At 35.1% G+C, this 19,018-nt stretch overlaps 1 protein-coding gene across 15 annotated transcripts in view; it reads right to left on the reverse strand.

Moving 5' to 3' along the window:
- LOC149784510 (potassium voltage-gated channel protein Shaw-like) overlaps positions 1–19,018 on the reverse strand; it is a 167,953-nt gene that overhangs the window by 23,614 nt on the left and 125,321 nt on the right. For 10 of the 15 annotated variants that reach the window (XM_089932600.1, XM_089932596.1, XM_089932598.1 and 7 more), the window contains 2 exons: positions 7,193–8,105; positions 2,990–3,028 (listed from right to left, as the gene is read on the reverse strand). In XM_089932600.1, coding sequence (XP_089788726.1) covers positions 2,990–3,028; positions 7,193–8,105 — 952 coding nt within the window. The remainder of the gene's footprint in view (positions 1–2,989; positions 3,029–7,192; positions 8,106–19,018) is intronic. The other 5 variants (XM_089932599.1, XM_089932597.1, XM_089932607.1 and 2 more) reach the window with 1 other exon arrangement.

The following is a 19,018-nucleotide window of genomic DNA, read 5'->3' on the forward strand; positions in this document are numbered from 1 at the left end:
GAATGCATGACTGCCTTTTCAAAAAATGAGCAACAGTCATTGCTTAGTATATAAAATAAAAAATAAATCTTCCATTTCAATAAACAAATTGATATGTCTCACAATTGTTTCAGAAATCAGTTTAGGAAGGAAAATTATCGAAATTGTCAAAGGTTTAAATCGGCTTTTTTCTACTTGAACAATAAGGACTGTATGGAGATTAACGTCAAAATCAAATACATATTCTTCATCGAAGTTGTGAACTTTATTATTTATGTTGTTTGGTGGTGGTTTGAGTCTTTGTATATATTTGACACAAAGTGTCTAATATATAAAAACTGAAGGTGTGATTTTGCTAAAGTTCACCACGTTCATTTAAATAGCCATTACATATTGTACCATATATTGTTTATATTTTAAAGAGTGGAAATAGTTCACCGTTCTCTGAGCGAGTGCATGGACTCAATGAAAATGTTTGTAGGTTGGTTAGTTTTAATTTAACTTTGACCATACTATGCCGAGATAATGGAAACCAATTGCTTTTCCCAGGTCTGCTTCTAGATTCCGCGGCCCACTATCATGGTGATCAACGATGGCCTATCCCTATAACCTTACCTAAAATCACGCAATCGATCTGCTCCCAGGCAGATTGCCAGATGGTCAAATCCAACACTGAAATGTCTATGAAAATGTCTCATTGCATTCATTTTAGTTATCCTGTACACTATTGTCAACGTGAGCTGTTTAAGCTACACTTCTTTACTATAGTGATTGGTAATTCTTCATCATGATGAAAGAAATAGTTGTCGTTTGAAGCGTGGTTGCTTGAATATTACTAGTATCTAGCAGTGTTCAGAGTTCAATCGATGAGAAGAGCATGAGGCCACGTTATAAACAGGACAATTATCATCAGATTAATACGTGGTTACATGCAGCATCGTAGTAAACGTGCAAGTCTTTGTGCAATTTCGAGAAATGGCAATGCAACTAATGAAACCAAATGATGGATTTGAAAACTGCATACGATTTGATGTAGTGCTTTTTCATACTTCTACGTGTGTTGATTTAAAATAAAATATCTTTGATGGAGATAGTCTTTGTAATTTTAACAGTAGGCCGCCAGGCTGAACTAGCCTCTTTTTATCGGGAGTCACTGGGATAGAAGTTGATTTTAACATTAGGCCGCCATGATGAAATGTAAGTTGTCCTGCACATGACAAACCTATATTCATTTTAGTCTGAGTGCCGACAAACTCGATCCTATTGCATCTTCCGTCCAAAACAAACATTGTGTGTTACAAACTGACAAATCCATCATGAGAACAGACACTCATAATGCTACATCGTCACAACATACATTTGAAAATGGCAGCCTTATTATATATATATATATATATATATATATATATATATATATATATATATATATATATATATATAATTCCCCGTACATTTTTGGAACGGATTAACTTGGTAACCCGTTGTGCCCAATTTCTCCGCACCATACTTCTTAGACGATCAATTTTAATGATCAAAATGTGTTATTTAAAAGTTTAATTATAACGAATGTATTAATGACTGTGTATAGTCCTACCGCACAAAAAGTTAAGAATATGTTGTCTCCATATAATGTAACATCAAGAATAAAGATTTCCTCCTTTGGTAGTATTTTTATAAATGACTTAAGTTTTTATGATATGTATGTATTTGTATTCATACTCTCTCTTCCAAAAAAAAAGTGTTCTGTCTTTGATTAAAATGAAACGCAACGAACTAATAATAATAACAGGTGACTAATTATGATGGTAATGAAAGTGAATGCGAATGGTATATGAATATAACTAGTGTAAATATAAAGTGACGAGAAAATATAGCAACTTCCAACCGAAAAGAATTAAGAGGTTTCCTTTTCTGCAAATTCCTATGATGCAATGCGCTTTCCCTGGCATATGGCTGGGTTAGTACCAGACTCCTTGCATTCCATTGTCAGTAACAAGAGGTTATAATTTTAAAACATTTTCCCGTATCGGTGCAAGGAGCAAGGTAAATGAGTCTTTCGTATAATATTTTACAGGAAATGATTGCTATTTTTAATCTGACAGAAAATTTAAACATGCAAGAAATTACGATGTTTACTTTAATTAACATCTTTTTAAGATGAAACCCCTTTTTAATGGTAATTGTATCACTAAAATTTAGACTTTGGCGCTCCTGATGAGAACTGTAATAAATCTCTTATCATTATAGAAAACTGCAATAAACAACTTATTATAGAAAACTGTAATAAACAACTTATTATAGAAAACTGTAATAAATCACTTATCATTATAAAAAAAACTGTATTAAATCACTTATCATTATAGAAAACTGTAATACATCACTTATCATTATAGAATAGGTGAATAACTCTTCTAGTAGTAATAAGACATAAGAAAGATCGTGAAACTATGGTGCCAGAATACCATTACAACGAGTAAAAAAATCTTGCTGCTTGCACGTCAGTGGGAAACACACTTATCGTATATATCTGTGCTTTGAAAGATCTCAAAGAAGAAAGAGGCGGAAGCTAAGCACAAACTTCAGTGCTTGAATTATTTTCGATTCATCTTCGAATTCAGCAGTTTTAAAGCATTTGCATGCAAATTACGTAAATAGCCTTCGTTGATACCAAAACATTTTCAAATTTATCAAAATTAGCGCAACCGCATATATATGATTGATGGTATTGTTAGTCAGTTGCAAATATACATGCGGTTGAATACCAAACACATTGGCGAAAATTGTCCATTTAATCGATTTATGCAAGCATTCAATGTCAGAAAACAGGGGCGGGCTTTAATAAAATCCACAAGCATTTAGAATAAATTTTTTCTTCATATAAAATGGCCAGCCATGAACGATAGGTTTATATATTTGTTCAGAAGCTGTCGATCAGGCACAGATATACAGATATGTTATACAGAACTCAATTGATTATTTGTCTAGCTAAATACATCGCACACCAACTTACTACAAAATGGCATCAATTCCTGTATAGCGCCGCCTACCGCTGTGTTCAAAAATCATGAAAATGTAATTAGCAACGTATTCGCCGATTGAAACATTCTTTTATACGACAGAAAAGTAATACATCCATTAATAAAATTAAAATATTTCTACGAACCCAATCTGTTCAAAATATGTCACATCTATGGAATTGTTAAAATCACAGACTGAGTGTTTCGTTATAAGTTTTAAAACAAAATAAGAAAAAGCACAACATCAATGATTACATTACACGAAACAAATTCTACATTGTCAGTCACTACTGTAGTTTGGGAAGAAGTAAATAGATCAAATAATTAACAATTCATTTAGTAAGTATTGTAGCTCCGTAAACGAGACACATATTTCTTACACGTAGTGCGAAATAGTGTGATGATTTATTATTATATATAACACGTAATGTCTCCTAAAAGTATTCAATAATGTGTCGAAAATACTGCAGATATATAATGATTATTGAGGCACGACTGTTGCTGATTACTGGGGTACGACTATTGCAGATTACTGAGGTACGACTATTTATTGTATCTGAGGTACGACTTTAACTATTGAAAGCTATGAAAATGATATTTAACACTTAGTCTGTTTTGATAATATTCCAATGTTAGAAAGAAAGAAGAGAAAAATACAAACATAATGCGGTGAGTTTATTTCTTGTCTAAAAATAAGCTTTGTTCATTTCAGGGGTTTAGGCCGAGTTCGCAGGGTCTTGAAATTACATCAGTACTGTTTGGATATTACCGTACATTTCCAATAAAGAGTCATCAATATTATTTGGATATTACCGTACATATACAATAAAGAGTCATGCATATGAATCATGGGCGGAGAAGTTAGAGATATGTCATGGTTTTTGTTTTTGGAGTGGTTAATGGCAAACGTTTTCAGAGATTTACGTCCACTTAAAAAGAAAAATATTACACACAGGTTTATCTTTTACTTCAAGATCGCTATCGTTCTTATTCAGTGTGACTATTTCGCCATATTGCCTTTGATAGTCAGAATTTGTAGACATTTTAATTCTTGCGCCTTATTACAAAAGGTTGTTTACTTCCAAACTCGTCACATTAGATTCCATTAGGCTGGATATGCTATAAAACAGTAGTAAATGCAGCTTAATATGTCATATATATATACTGCTCGATTGACTTTTGTCCGTGATTGAGGATTTGAAATACCTAATTTTTGTAATTTTTTAAAAGATGTTTACTTGAATTTTAAGTTCAAAGCGAGACCTTGTTTATAACTTTTTGAAATCATTTTCAATTAGATATTTTTTCCAGAACATTCTGTTATGTCATATGTCAAATGACAGTTTGTATATAAAGAGGTTTTAGTAAACAATTATTCATTCCTGTTTTACATTTAGTCTGTGAAATCATATACTGTTCATACATAATCTGAGTGGAACCATTTATTTATAATATTCATTGGCATTACAAAGTGCTCACTTATTTTATTGACCAACGCCCTACTTAAGGATTATTGATAACTGATTCAAAGACATTATTGATTATATATCACTGTGGTACATCATGACAGTCACCACTACTGGAATTCTTTCGGAATAGTCTATACTTTTGGATTTATGATACAACATTTAAGATTATTTGGGATTTAATTCACAATACTGTGTATTTTGAATTTTCACTTTGCATTCGAGGGAAACAAATATTGTTTGTTGACCTTACTAAGCTTGTTGCTTTCGCTTCTTTTCTATTTCATAGTTTAAGACCATAGAGTCCTAACCATATAACGATATTTATCAGTCACGAACTCGAGATCGGATGGAAGCAACTTTAGTATTAGGCGCTATATACCAATCGTCTCGGAAAAGATGCACGATAAGAGCAGGTGATGAAATAGGCCATTTGAAGAAGACATTGCACACTTCACAGTACTCAAATATATATTTTCTTTGCGTAAATCAAGGAAAAATTTGGAAAATATTTGAAATTAGAACAGGTTGAACTGGAAAATGCATACGACACTCTCTCTTTTGAATCGCACATTAATAAACAAATAATAAGATAATAATTTTAAGACAGAGGAAACTTGGTCTAACCAGCCGTTCTAGTATTGATTAATCTTTCAGTCTGCATATCTCAGTCATTAATTTTGAAAAAAATTATGTTCAGATTTTGACCACGCTTTAGAACTCTATATTATTATTAGTAGTAGTAGTAGTATCATCATCATCATCATTATTATTATTATTATTATTATTATTATTATTATTATTATTATTATCATCATTATTATTATTATCATTATCATTATCATTATTACTATTATTATTATCATTATTATTATCATCATCATTATTATTATTATCATTATCATCATTATTATTATCATTATTATTATTATTATTATTATCATTATTATTATTATTATTATCAACAACAACAATAAATGTATTTTAATCTTTTTGAACCCAAGATATACAGACAAAACTGTCCATTGGTACTAACCGCTTTATCTTATACATTTATGAGAAATAGAAATGGTTTCCAATTAACGGTAACCATCAACATCTGCAGGAAACATTTGCAAAGCGTGAGTGTAGGGTGTGGTTTATACAGCAATCGCATATTTTAAAACAGTGCATAGTGAGGCATATATATTATATATCTGTATGTGTGTGAGTGTATATATATATATATATATATATATATATATATATATATATATATATATATATATATATATATATATATATATATATATATATATAATATACAAGGCTACAATTTACACCTACCAGCCGGTTCATTCGGATCTAAGTCGGTGGGTGTTTCGTCTACATCAGAAAACGTACTAAATCTCAACATCTGGCACATATACAATATCATTCAACATACGAATATTAACTTCAATTCTCTCTGCATATGCAAATATTTTAGGCAGAAAGCACAACTATTTACTGTTGTGCGCCAGAGACGCCCAATAATATACTTGTTTGGCTGGGCTAAGCCGCTTCATGTTTGTTATTTTATTGTTTGGTGTTTTGGTGGCTCTCTGAGCTCTAATATGAATTCGCAGAGTTTAAAGCATCCGGCAGCCACAGGATGCACGTAAAGGTCACATTGTCTCAATATCATAGGATTAAGTTATGTGACTACTGGGATTAACGCATTCTGGTTCTTTTACTCTATAGAAAATTTCCTTTTTAACTCAGTGATAATCCTGTTGGACAGACTGATTAACATAGGTTCTTTACTTTACTAATTTCATGAGCAACTGAGTTACATTTTAATGGGAGCGTGGTGCCCTACTGCAATGTTTGAAAGAAAAATAAGAAATAGAGAACCAAACTGGAGTTTCTTTTCGAAGAATGGTTGTGGATAATTGATAGTAGCTTATACTTTTAAACACGAGTTGTTCCTAACATATGAAAAATACATTTATAAAAATTACGAAAAAGGAGGTTTTCAGGTATGGAAGATTTTATATATATATATATATATATATATATATATATATATATATATATATATATATATATATATATAATCCCAAACAGAGAAGCTACCTATTTAGCGCACAATATTAGGTTAATATATTAAGATTGTACATAGGAGATATTAGGGCTGTAATATGATTTGGTCCATTAATCCACTGAAGCATTAATCAACTAATTGCATGGATATAATTCAAATCATGTGCTAGAGGATTAGACAATCGCATCTTTGAATGGATCACTTCATGAGATAAATTAACTGATCAGAAAGTTAGCTGTTCGGATGCAGTAGCTAATCTTGTTTTGGAACAAATCTGATTATTGCAAGTACTGACTGTAAATATGTCGGTGAATGTTGGCGTTTCATTTCAGCTCCGTTTAATAGAACTGGTGATAGAGAAAACGTAAGTAAATATGCAATGGACTAATTTCTAAAAAAATTAAATTCTAATATAATTTCAGAACATAATTCAGCAACTAATAATCAGTTCCTGTCTAATAGAAATGTAAAACTGCATTATATATTGCTCTGAATGCCCGTCAAATCACTAAGAAATCAGAGTGAATATCACAGATGAGTAATTAGGCTTCGTAGCTATCATTCGCTTTAGTATGGCAGTTAAATACATGACTAACACCACATAAAAACATAACAAGTGAGACTTTAACTCCAAATGTTTGCACTGCGACACAAGCTTAACTTACCCATCCGGCCTAATTTAACATCCATTCCTCCTGGATAGGGGTGTTTGATGGCATTCATCCGCCTGTTTTGAGGTCCCCCTCCACCTGGCATTCCAGCAGTTTTAGCTTTGGGTCTTGGAGCTTCCACCGGAAGTACCCTTCGTCTTTTCTTCGGGAGTTTTGATCTGGCCTGGGTATGCGAATAGAATAGGGCAAAGTTGCTCACTATTACGGGAACTGGGAGCGCTATTGTTAACACACCAGCCAGGGCACACAGAGCACCCACAAACATTCCCACGTAAGTCTTGGGTACCATGTCACCATAGCCAATTGTTGTCATAGTAACGATCGCCCACCAAAGACCAACTGGAATACTTGTGAAGTCGTTCTCGGGGTTGTACTGAATCCGTTCCGCGTAAAATATAAGCGCGGCGAAAATGACAATACCAAGAACGAGGAAGAAGATAAGCAGAATCAGCTCTTTTGCGCTGGCCTTAAACGTGTGGACTAGAATCTTCAAACCAGCCGAATGTCTCGTTAATTTATACAGTCTCATAATTCGAATGATACTGAAAAACTCCAAGATGTCGTTTTCTTGTTTGAGTTCTGTTAATAAGAAATCAAGGTAGAATGATACAGTAGCTACAATATCAATAACATTTACTGGTGCTTTTAGGAATTCTAACTTACTGGGTGCAACAACAAATCGTATAATAATCTCGAACGTAAACCATGCGTTGCTCGCACATTCGATGAAGAAAAAAGCCTCGTGCGGTTCTGTCTTTTTTTTCTCCAAGCGCCATGATGTGATATTCCCATGGATAGATTCGGAAGTGGCATTGCGCAGAATTGGAACCCGCATTTCCGGGTGAGTCTTGAGACAGAAGGACAATATTGACACAACTATGAAGAAAACGGAAACTACTGCTATGATCTGAAAAGGAAACAGAAAGTAACAATGAGTCGGAGGGGAATTCATAATAACTCGCAAGAATGGCGGAGGAAATAATGTGCCTTTATTATTAAATTTGGTAGACCAGGGAATTCATAACGAAATTCTATGTTAATTCGTTTCGTTAAACAGATTCTTGAAATGTATGAATAAAATGAATTTTTTAAAAAAAATCTGCAAAGTAATTATGGCCAAGACAAAGTCTTTCTCGCACATAAAACTATACCTCAAACGCAATATAAAAATTAAAAAAGGAAAATATTTACTTATCGTTTGTCTTTAGTCAATGAGTCTTGCAGAAAATGATGAGAATAAAATATTTATATTGTATAAATCAAGAACGTATGGACACGTCCAAGGATGACGTTTCATCGACTTCTTTCACAAACTTGCAAGCACATTTTGTGTGATTTACAAATTTTATCTAAACGCTCTCTGAAATGAGGTTTTATGCATAAATTGACCCCTCTGAAAAACGAAGAATGTTCGCCTTCTCATTTGCATATCCATTTCTATCAATCCAGCGTTTTGCTTTTGAGATGCAAAATCACAGCATACAAAAAAAGGTAAGAACATCGTGAAAATTTAGTGCTCGGTTGCAGGGTCGGATCTAGTCAAGTGTTGGGGGTGGCTTTTCCAAAATGGCCCCTGTTTTTCTTCGAAAGGCACCAAGGCAAAAGTCTGTCTATTTACTAAAAGTGTGCACAATACTCATTAAATGTGCGCGAGAATTGTGTGTGTACGGTGTTTTTTTTTAGGAGGGTCCGGAAACCCGCCATCCCTCATCCGACACTGGAATGGGTTTGCCCCCCGCCACCCCTTCACCCCCCCCCCCATTCAGTCCCAAGTTAGGATTGCGTTTTTATTCGGTTACCCTGTTCTGTTCGCATCTATCTGACGACCAAAAATGGTTAGCGGTCATCTGGGATCTCTATTACGTAACAGCTGATTGACGAGTGAGATTAAACTCTTATCTCTACTGTCATACGTGAAGGACAGTGGAGATCTGATTTTGAATCGGATTAGTTGATTGGCATGACCCACTCGAGGCCGAGGGGTCAATTCACAGTAAACCACAAAAATCCGTACACCGTTTCTTAATTACATGGATATCAAAATATCTGACAATGTGGATGAACTCACAAAAAAATATCATTTTAGTAAAATATTAAATTGTGTTCTGGTCATTAAACAGTGAAATCATCCGTCTCGTCCAATTAAATTCAATTAATTTATTTCCAAACATCTGTAACAGTGTACAATACAATAAAACAATAATAAAGGCACGAATTAAATGCTTGTGATGTTGTGTGGCATGTATAAAGAGTGCAGCCACTTAACTGTCGAGAGTAGTCTCGCTTTGAGAATCTCTATAGGTACGTATTACACAAATGTTGAAACTACGTTTTTCAAACTTGATTTTGGCTTTATTAGAAAAATATGGCTACTGTCTGAATCATAATCCTACTGGATATCAAAACCTTTTGATAGAAGCGTACCAAAAGTGTTTTTTCGTTTTGGTGTCGAAAGTGTTTTTTGTTTTGGTGTTGAAAGTGATTTTTCGTTTTGGTGTAAAAAAATGTTTCTTTACAGAACATGACAATAAGAAGTGTTCTTCGTCGTCTCTCGTGCTTGGGAAGACACGACAAAAATGTTGACTTCATTCAATTTTCTTATATCAGCCGATTTTATATCGTAGAGTATGACTGCTAATTCGAGAACTACGTGATTTTTGTGATTTTGGTTGTTCATAACATGCATGTAGTTTGCGAACCTGAATATACTAAGTATTCTTTGTTTACGGGACTGAATAGCACATGAAGAAGTAGCATAGTTTGAAACAACATTATGGAACTTCTGAACACAGGATTCTTTAAGAGAATTGATATTAACAACATTTATATTTTCAATATCATCGCTAAGATTATTGCTAAAGAAAAGATGCAATAAATTTGTTGAAGTTAATCGAAACACTTGACATCTAATTTTCCTCACAGACTTTGCGGAATACACACCGAGAGGCATTTAATGGAAATTCTTGGGTACCATTTTTGTACCTTGATTGCGATGTTAGCAATTATAGGAAGAAGACCAATTAACTCCAAGATTACATAATGGCTTTATAGGACTGCCGATATTAATTATATGGAATGGGAACCAGACTAGAATTGGGTGAAGATAAAAATAGAGCGTATATATGTTCGGCCGGCCATGATTGGCTGATGATGAAAAGTAACATTTTAGTATACAAAATGCTCTTTTGAGAATGTATCCTATTTGTAACTTTAAAAAAATAGAGATAATGATTTATTGATGGAATTGTGGTCCTTTAGAGACTTGACTTTGGAATACTTATTACTGAAATTAGCACCCGATTCTTTAGGTGCAGAATTGAAAACACGTTTCAAACACGATTGATAAAAAGAATGCTGCTGGACAAATGATTTACTCCAAAAAAAAAATAAGCTTGCATCGAGGATGGTTCTACACTGAAAAATATAGGTTTGACAATGAACGTACAAAATTTGAAGTTATTGAATAACATGGTATTTCCATAGCTTTATCATTGAGCTGAAATAGTATCGTGAGTCATATAATTATCCAAAATAAAAACTCGACTTAAATGTTGGTGAAATTGCATAAATTGATGCTGACCACGGGGAAATTTCATTAGCATCCACACCAAATCCGAGTGTTAGTTCGGCCGTATTGGGGGGGGGGGGGGTATGGCGGTTTGCAGATATTATGAAATTCTGAGAGAGCGACATGTGTATAGTGAAGTTATTTGCATTTGCAACATGCACAATGGAGAGAATGTTGGCACAACTCTATGCAAGTTTCATGGACTGTGGCTAAAATTTGTTTGGATATTGTACTTGTGGAAACTGCACATGATATAAGCACACCAATACCAGCTTCTGAACATGCAAAGATGAATTACAAAATAGATGAAAAGTAATATGCTATCGGCTCTCTTTAACAATTTACCTATGAAGTCAATAAAGTGAACGACCAGGCGGAGCTAGACTTTTTGATAGATGCACATCTGAAGGCCAAGCTGTATACTCTATAACCCAAATTATACCATACATAATGGAAATTGAAAGCTCTTTTAACAATACATAAGATATACAAGGTCTCTTTAAAATAGTCATTATAACCAGTGAGGAAAACTTGCAAATTAATTGTCTCTAAAATCTAACTTTATGCAACAACTGTAGGGTGCCACCTTGATACCAGTACTGGAAGTGTTAGGTCAGACGTAGAATTTGATACCAGTACCAGAAGTGGAAGTTCAGGTGTCGGTCTACAGTTTCGTATTTTACACGGGTTAAAATTTAAAAGAAAAAGAATTTTCCCGGCTTTCCTCGCTGGTTATACTGGCTATTTAAGAAAACCTTGATATCTTTAGGTATAGTTCAAAGAACCTATAATTCCTTTTATTTTGGTGTATGATTGATGGGTGTAATATGGATTATAGAGTATACAGCTTGGCCTTACTCCAGATGTGCACCTTTCAGAAAAGTGCTAGCTCCACTTAGTCATTTTTACTTCCTGAACTTGTAAATTGTTTACAAAAAAGAGCCGATAACTTTTATTTATACATTTTTTATGCTTGGTGATTTATTCATTGCACTTTCAGAAGCTCGTATTATCTAGTCTGGCAAAATTAATTTTCTCTATTTTAATAGATGCTACAGATAGTGTACTTTAGACTAATTCAGGCTGATTTATTTTGAGCACATGGCAGCAGTCATTTTAATTAGATCATGTACAATTTCCAAAAGTACAATACCCAAAGAAATGTCAGCCACATTACATTAAAGTAGCATAGAGATGAGCCAACATTCTCTCCAATGCGCTTGTTTTAAATGCAAACAACTTCACCTTACATACGTCACTCTCTCAAAAGTACATAATAAATGGTGAGCGCTCCCTCAGTCGTAGTATTTGCTACCAGTACCGCAAGTGATAGTTCGGCCGTAGCATTGGGGGGTGCTCAACGGTTGTAATGTACTTTTGAGATAGATCCAATAGATTCGACCCGGGGCGAGGCCTTTTCACAGACATATCGAGAAAATATTGCAACATCCCATTAAAAATAATAACTCAGCTAATGCGATAACGCTTTGAAGCTGAATCATGCTTGTAGCATGAATTTACAACTTCGAGATTAATCATAAATCATATATATTCCGATAACTGCCTTTCGCATCAGCTAGCCTGTATATAAAACAAAGATTTCCCAAGAAGTTGCAAATTCGTCGATCGATATTTTCATCCGTAACTTCTCGGTCAATCTTACAATAAATCCAGTCGCATACATAGCCAATGTGTTCCAAATAGATGCAGGTTTCCTTTTGAAGGGTAAGATTTTCCGGCGAACAAAATGCGTGGTTTTTCTGTATGTTACTGCGCCGACATTCATCCAGAGCATATTTTTGACTCGCAGAAAATAGCTGATGTGGTAGCAAATGTAGTTAACATAATATGACAACATTAGCATCATATTATAGAGCATCTGAGTCATAAAAGGCCAACATTATTATTTAAAACATCCGTGCTGTATGAGCCATTAAAGTCCAACATTATTATGTAAAACAGCCGTGCGACGAGCTTCATTTCAAAGCCTAAATTACTATGCCGAGCTGAATGATTATTTCTTCATGAAGTAAATTCGCGTTTGGTTCCACAGTACATGTGATGATCAGCATCCCCAAGCCACACTCTGCGATGATAAACTATTAATTTGGCGATAATGCATGGCAAAAAAAGTGTAAATTTGACACTGTTTAGTACTGAACGAGTCTTGTAACAAAAAAAACGTACGATCTTCATCGGGTAAACTATTACAATCTCTTGATTGACCAGCATGCATAAACCCATTCTAAGTTGTATGCTAATTTTACAACATCTGTTTTAATCCACCCTCAATGAGAGGAACGAGGGCAATGACCTACAGTCTAAACTAAATGACTCTCACAAGTATCTAGTCCTAACCAACTTACTCTCACCAGCATGTACTCCCAACCAACTTACTCTCACCAGCATGTACTCCCAACCAACTGACTGTCACCAGTATGTACTCTCAAACAACTGACTCTCATCAGTATGCACTTCCAACCAACTGACTCAGTATTTACTCCCAACCTGCTGTCCCGCACTAGTATATACTCCCAACCAACTGACTCTCACCAGTATCTGCTTCCAATCAACTGACTCTCACGAGTATGTACTCCCAACCAACTAATTCTCACTAGTATGTACTCCCAACCAATTGACTCTTATCAGTATGTACTCCCAAATAACTGATTCTCACCAGTATGTACTCCCAACCAACTGACTCTCATATGTATGTACTCCCAATCAGCTCTCTCCGGTGTGTACTCACAACCAACTGGTTCTCACCAGTATGTACTCCGTACCAACTGACTCACCTGTATCTACTCTCAAACAAATGATTCTCACCAGTATGTACTCCCAGCCAACTGATTCTCAACAGTACGTACTCCCTACCAGCTGACTCTCACCAGTATTTACTCCCACAAAACTTACTCTCACCTGTATGTAGTCTCTTCTGTTACTTGTTTAGGCTCGAATAAACCGTAACAAAAGAAAGAGTGAAAACAACAAGCTTTGAAAAATACAGTAATTTATTTCCCGGGAAAATTCTGTAAAACTGAGAGAAAAAAATATGAACTTACAGTTTTAAGAATCAAATCCAAAAATAATCCAAGAATAATCCACGAATAACCTTTCTGAAGTCCTAATAACAAAATGTTCTAATAATTTCAAGCTCGAGTCCCGACCGAAGAATCCAAGATGGAAGACAATGACGTATGCTGTAACCTGTAGTGTTGAAGTCTGCAGTTCCTTTTAAAACAAGACATATCACTCCGGTTTTGGAAAACTGAATAAATTTGTATTAAAATCTGTGCCTGTTCAACAATTTCACATAAGCGCACGTATTTTCCAGGGACACAAAAGAATTAATTCTTTTGAATCCAAGTAATTTGAAATAACTCCAAACAGCACAACATACAACTTACAAAGCAAGGACCCAATGAATACTGAGAATATCTCTCCAAAACAAAGGTTATATCGTATTCTAAAACGCAGAAAGGGGTGACGTGATCATGTTCCAGAATCTCGTAGAAATTATGTACTTGTTAAAGATCACGTACACCCTGACAAAACTAATCATTTTACTCTAAGAAATAAAATGCTAAAAATTGTTTACATCTTAAACACGTAGTACCATCATGACCTCGACAACAACCAATCATTTTAAAATAAAAATAGAACTTATTTACGTGGCTGCGTCTAATTTTGAATGAAGGTCAGGATCTAGATCAACGCCTGGTGTATACTAAAACAGTCAAGGGCAAACTATTTTCTGGAAAAAGTACCATCTAGAGTGAATAAATTTACATTACAATAGCATGTAATGAATAATATATTTTTAACTGACAAGCAACCAATTAAATTGAAATAAATATATATTAAATCAGATATAATTAAATCAAAGATACATAACAACTCCCTAACGATTCTCACTAGTATGTACTCCAAACCATCTGACTCTCACCAGTATGTTCTCCCAATCAGCTGACTCTCACCAGTATGTATTCCAAACCAACTGATTCTCACCAGTTTGTACTCCCAAACAACTGATTTTCACTAGTACGTACTCCCAACCGATTCTTCCCAATATGTACTCCAAACCAGCTGACTCTCACCAGTATGTACTTCCAACCAACGCTCACCTGTATGTATTATCAACCAAATGATTCTCACCAGTATGTACTCCCATCCAACTGATTCTCACTAGTATGTACTCCCAACCGATTCTCTCCAGTATGTACTCCCAACCAGCTCTCACCGGTATTCACTCCCAACCAAATGACTCTCACCAGTATGTACTTCCAACCAACTGACTCTCACCAATATCTACTCCCAACCAACTGATTCTCACCAGTAAGTACTCCCAACCAACTTATTCTCACCTGTATATACCCCCAACCAGCTGACTCACGTCATTATCTTCTTCCAACCAGCTGACATCCACCAGTATCTACTCTTAACCAGCTGACATCCACCAGTATCTACTCTCAACCGACTCTTACCAGTATTTACTCCTAACCAGCTGACTTTCTCCAGTATCTACTAGTAACCAACTCACTCTCACCAGTATCTACTCCCAAACAACTGCCACCTCCAGTACGTAATAAGAAATTCCACCTTATGGCATGTGCGTTTGGACCAAACAAATATGCTCTAATCCAGAGCCCTTACAAAAGGGACTTATACAGCTCAATGGACATGTTGGAAAGAAAGGGTACTTAAATACCCACGCTGATAAAAGTAAACTGCTCGAAAGAGGAGGCCTACAGTAAGATAAAACCAAGAAAACCAACAAACTCGTCCCCTTTGTGGTAATATTCCATTCTGGTATACCAATCCCACAACAGAGCATTCAGAAGCAATGACACCAGACTGAATCCGCCGAATGTCTGAAGGTACCAGACAGAATCCGCCAAACATTTGAAGGTATATTTTAAAAATTCAAATCTCAAGGACGATCTGTAGTGCGCCAAATTAACTTCAATAGGACCACATGATTCGGCACATATTGCTGCAAAAAGAAGCGTTACCTAATTTGCAAACATATGCACGAGACCAAAAGAATCGTTCAGAAGTGACGACAAGAAATAGCTTCTCTAACAATCAGAAGGTGGGACGCCAAACCAAGAATTTGATCTATCTCCTACCTTGCAATGTATGTGAGACTAAATATGCTGGCGAAACCGTTGATTTCGGAATAAGAATGACAAACAAAGCGCCACATTCGCAATAAAATCAACGCGAAACTCGCCAACCACTAACCGACTCAGTAAGTCTCTGGGCATTCAGTCGAGTCCCTTTGTTTTCAGTCAAGTCGATAGCCATTCAGTCGAGTCCCTTTGTTTTCAGTCAAGTCGATAGCCATTCAGTCGAGTCCCTCGAGATGCTACATATTTTATTCTAGGCTCTTGTGGATCGATATAGGACGCAAATGTAAGGAACAATACTGGATGGATGCTGCAATTGAAAACTCATGGGGAGTTGTACCTTAATGAACACGTCAAATCTTCTTTGTTATCTTATTATAACTACAGCAACGCATCAGTTTATCAGACGTACGCAATATTTGCGATAACATTTATGCAATAATCCTTAATTCTGTAAATGTATTATTATTATTATTATTATTATTCCTTCCAATAATTCCGTTATACCGGGCTTTTGAAATATTGCCTCCATGTTTAATTTTACCGGGATATTATTTCTAGTATCCGTTTTCCCTAGAATGCAAAAGTGAAAACGAAAAGACAACTTAAGGTGTTGCGAATTAATCCCAAATAATCCAAACAGTTTTATCACCAGTCCTAATGAATTAAGTTCTGAATAGTCTTTAGTGGTATTTTAAACATAATCTAACGCTGAAGTTGTTGACGTGCTTGTAGTGGGCTATGATGAAGTGATGTGACAACAGTCTTTTGATGAGTCACAGTAATACAGTCCAATATGTCCTTGTCTGAATTCACCATAACTTCAAGTTAATGTTTCTGCCCAAGAATACTTTTTTTTTAAATGAACAATCTGCATTTCCAGTGAGTAAATAATTTGAATAAATAAATTCCAGCCCAAATGAAATACTGAACACAACAACAATAGAGTGATTCTGCTTCAAGGTCTTACAGCACAAGTAAATAATTTTATTTTACAGTAAAAGTTTAGACGTGTAATTTGGATATAAAAAAAACGGTTGTAATGAAATCAAAACAGGTTAATTTAGGACGCTTTCAAAAAACTATTGCCTCTGGCATCCAACATACTGCATGAAGGCCAGATATTCTACATAAACAAGCTGATGCTGACTTACATAAATCATAAACTTCTTTACAATATGCCATTGTTATTTCTTGTGTAAGAGAGTTCCCCAAAACAATAAGAGAAATAACTCTAATTTTGAACGGTACATATATAGATATGGATCGCTAGAGTTACATCCCTTTGACTACTAATTTACAATTCTTGCTCGAGCCGTTACATTTTTACTTTTTTATTTCCTGCAGCCATGCTGGTTTATTAAATCCAATGACCGTTCCTTTTTTTTATTGTAGTCGCTGTTGTTACTGACCTTGAAATTTACACTTTCAATTACTCGTCAAAAATATCTCACACTGAACACAGCACCACCGATTTCCACCAATATTACTTCTAGACTAAATGTTTTAACCATTCCACCAGGGACAGAAGACCAAACAAAAAAAAAAAATAAAATATTCAAAGTAAGGTGGCAACATTATTTTGCACCTGTTAATATAATTCAGATGCTGTCCGTTGTGTTCCGGTTAATGCTTGCACTTAGCGAACCGTACAACAGTGTTATTCTTATCTGGATAAAAACCATATTAATAACTTCTTTCGAATTACCTACGAAAAGTAAATTTTAATAAAGAAAACCCTCAAATGCAACTTCTCCGACGGTGCATGAATTTCCGATCTTTTAAATCAAGCAATGAAACAAAACTCGCAAACATCGTCTCTCTGGAACTTGTCTGTTTGTAATAATGGATTTTTGGCGTCGAATTCATGAATTAAAATTGTAATTCTGCCTCCGAAATTATCGAGTTTGAACTGTATTCAATTATCTCAATTATTCATGAGGAAGGCGCGCCATACATGCTCCTAATTTTTAATATAATTATTGATTTATCAAAGCTGAGGTCAATGAACCTGGTTCTTGCTACTCCAACACCTGACCTGAAAATTGTTTTAGTTGCATTTCTAATCAGCCATGTATTACCTTATATCAAAACGACTTTTCACAACTAAAATAAATCATTCATTCGTATAAAAAAAAGAAGTTAATAAACGATGTTTTTCCTCGTCTTCAAAAATATTGCAGGTAATGTAAAAACAATTCCACAGCACACTGCAATCAGACACCGTCGTCTTTGGATGAACGATCAAGTGCATGACAATGAACACCTCTCGATACGTCATGACTTCCGTTATCTTCTTATTATCAGTCTCTGATTTATATGCAGATGACGTAGGAAGCTGAACGTTAACAGTGCATAACATGTCGGAATGACGAACCTAGAATCAGATGCAAGCCTAAATATAATAAAAACTACATGCTTGAATAATAGGCCAAAACAATTTCGCATATAGGCCGTCAAGTTAACATACATCACATCGAGTGGTATCGGTGTGGTCCGGCTCATGACGGTGTTGTCTTGTGGAGTATTACACGCTGATCACTTTTGTTTCTTTCTTTTATAAAGTTTTATATGCTGGGTATCAGTCTTGTAACACGTACTGCATATCAGTCTTGTAGCACGTGCTGCATATCAACATTGTAGCACGTGCTGCATATCAGCTTTGTAGCACGTGCTGCATATCAGTCTTGTAGAACGTGTATCATATCAATCTTGTAGCAAGTGCTGCATATCAGTCTTGTAGCAAGTACTGCATATCAGTCTTGTAGCAAGTGCTGCATATCAGCATTGTAGCAAGTACTGCATATCAGTCTTGTAACACGTGTTCCATATCAGCATTGTAGCACGTGCATCATATCAGTCTGGTAACAAGTACTGCATATCAGTCTTGTAGCAAGTACTGCTTATCATTCTTGTAGCACGTGCTGCATATCAGTTTTGTAGCAAGTACTGCAAATAAAAGTCTTGTAGCACGTGCTGCTAATATTCTTGTAACGCTTCCTATATATCGGTCTTGCTCGTTATCATTAAAATCATTCCTAGAAAAAAAAATGCTCCTTTGCCAAAACTTGTATTCGGCTACAGTCGAGATAAAAGGAGATTATTTACTCAACCCAGGTGAGT

Source organism: Sinohyriopsis cumingii, chromosome 14 (genome assembly GCF_028554795.1).
Source record: "Sinohyriopsis cumingii isolate HCF-2022 chromosome 14, ASM2855479v2, whole genome shotgun sequence".
In the NCBI taxonomy this organism is placed as follows: Eukaryota; Metazoa; Mollusca; class Bivalvia; order Unionida; family Unionidae; genus Sinohyriopsis; species Sinohyriopsis cumingii.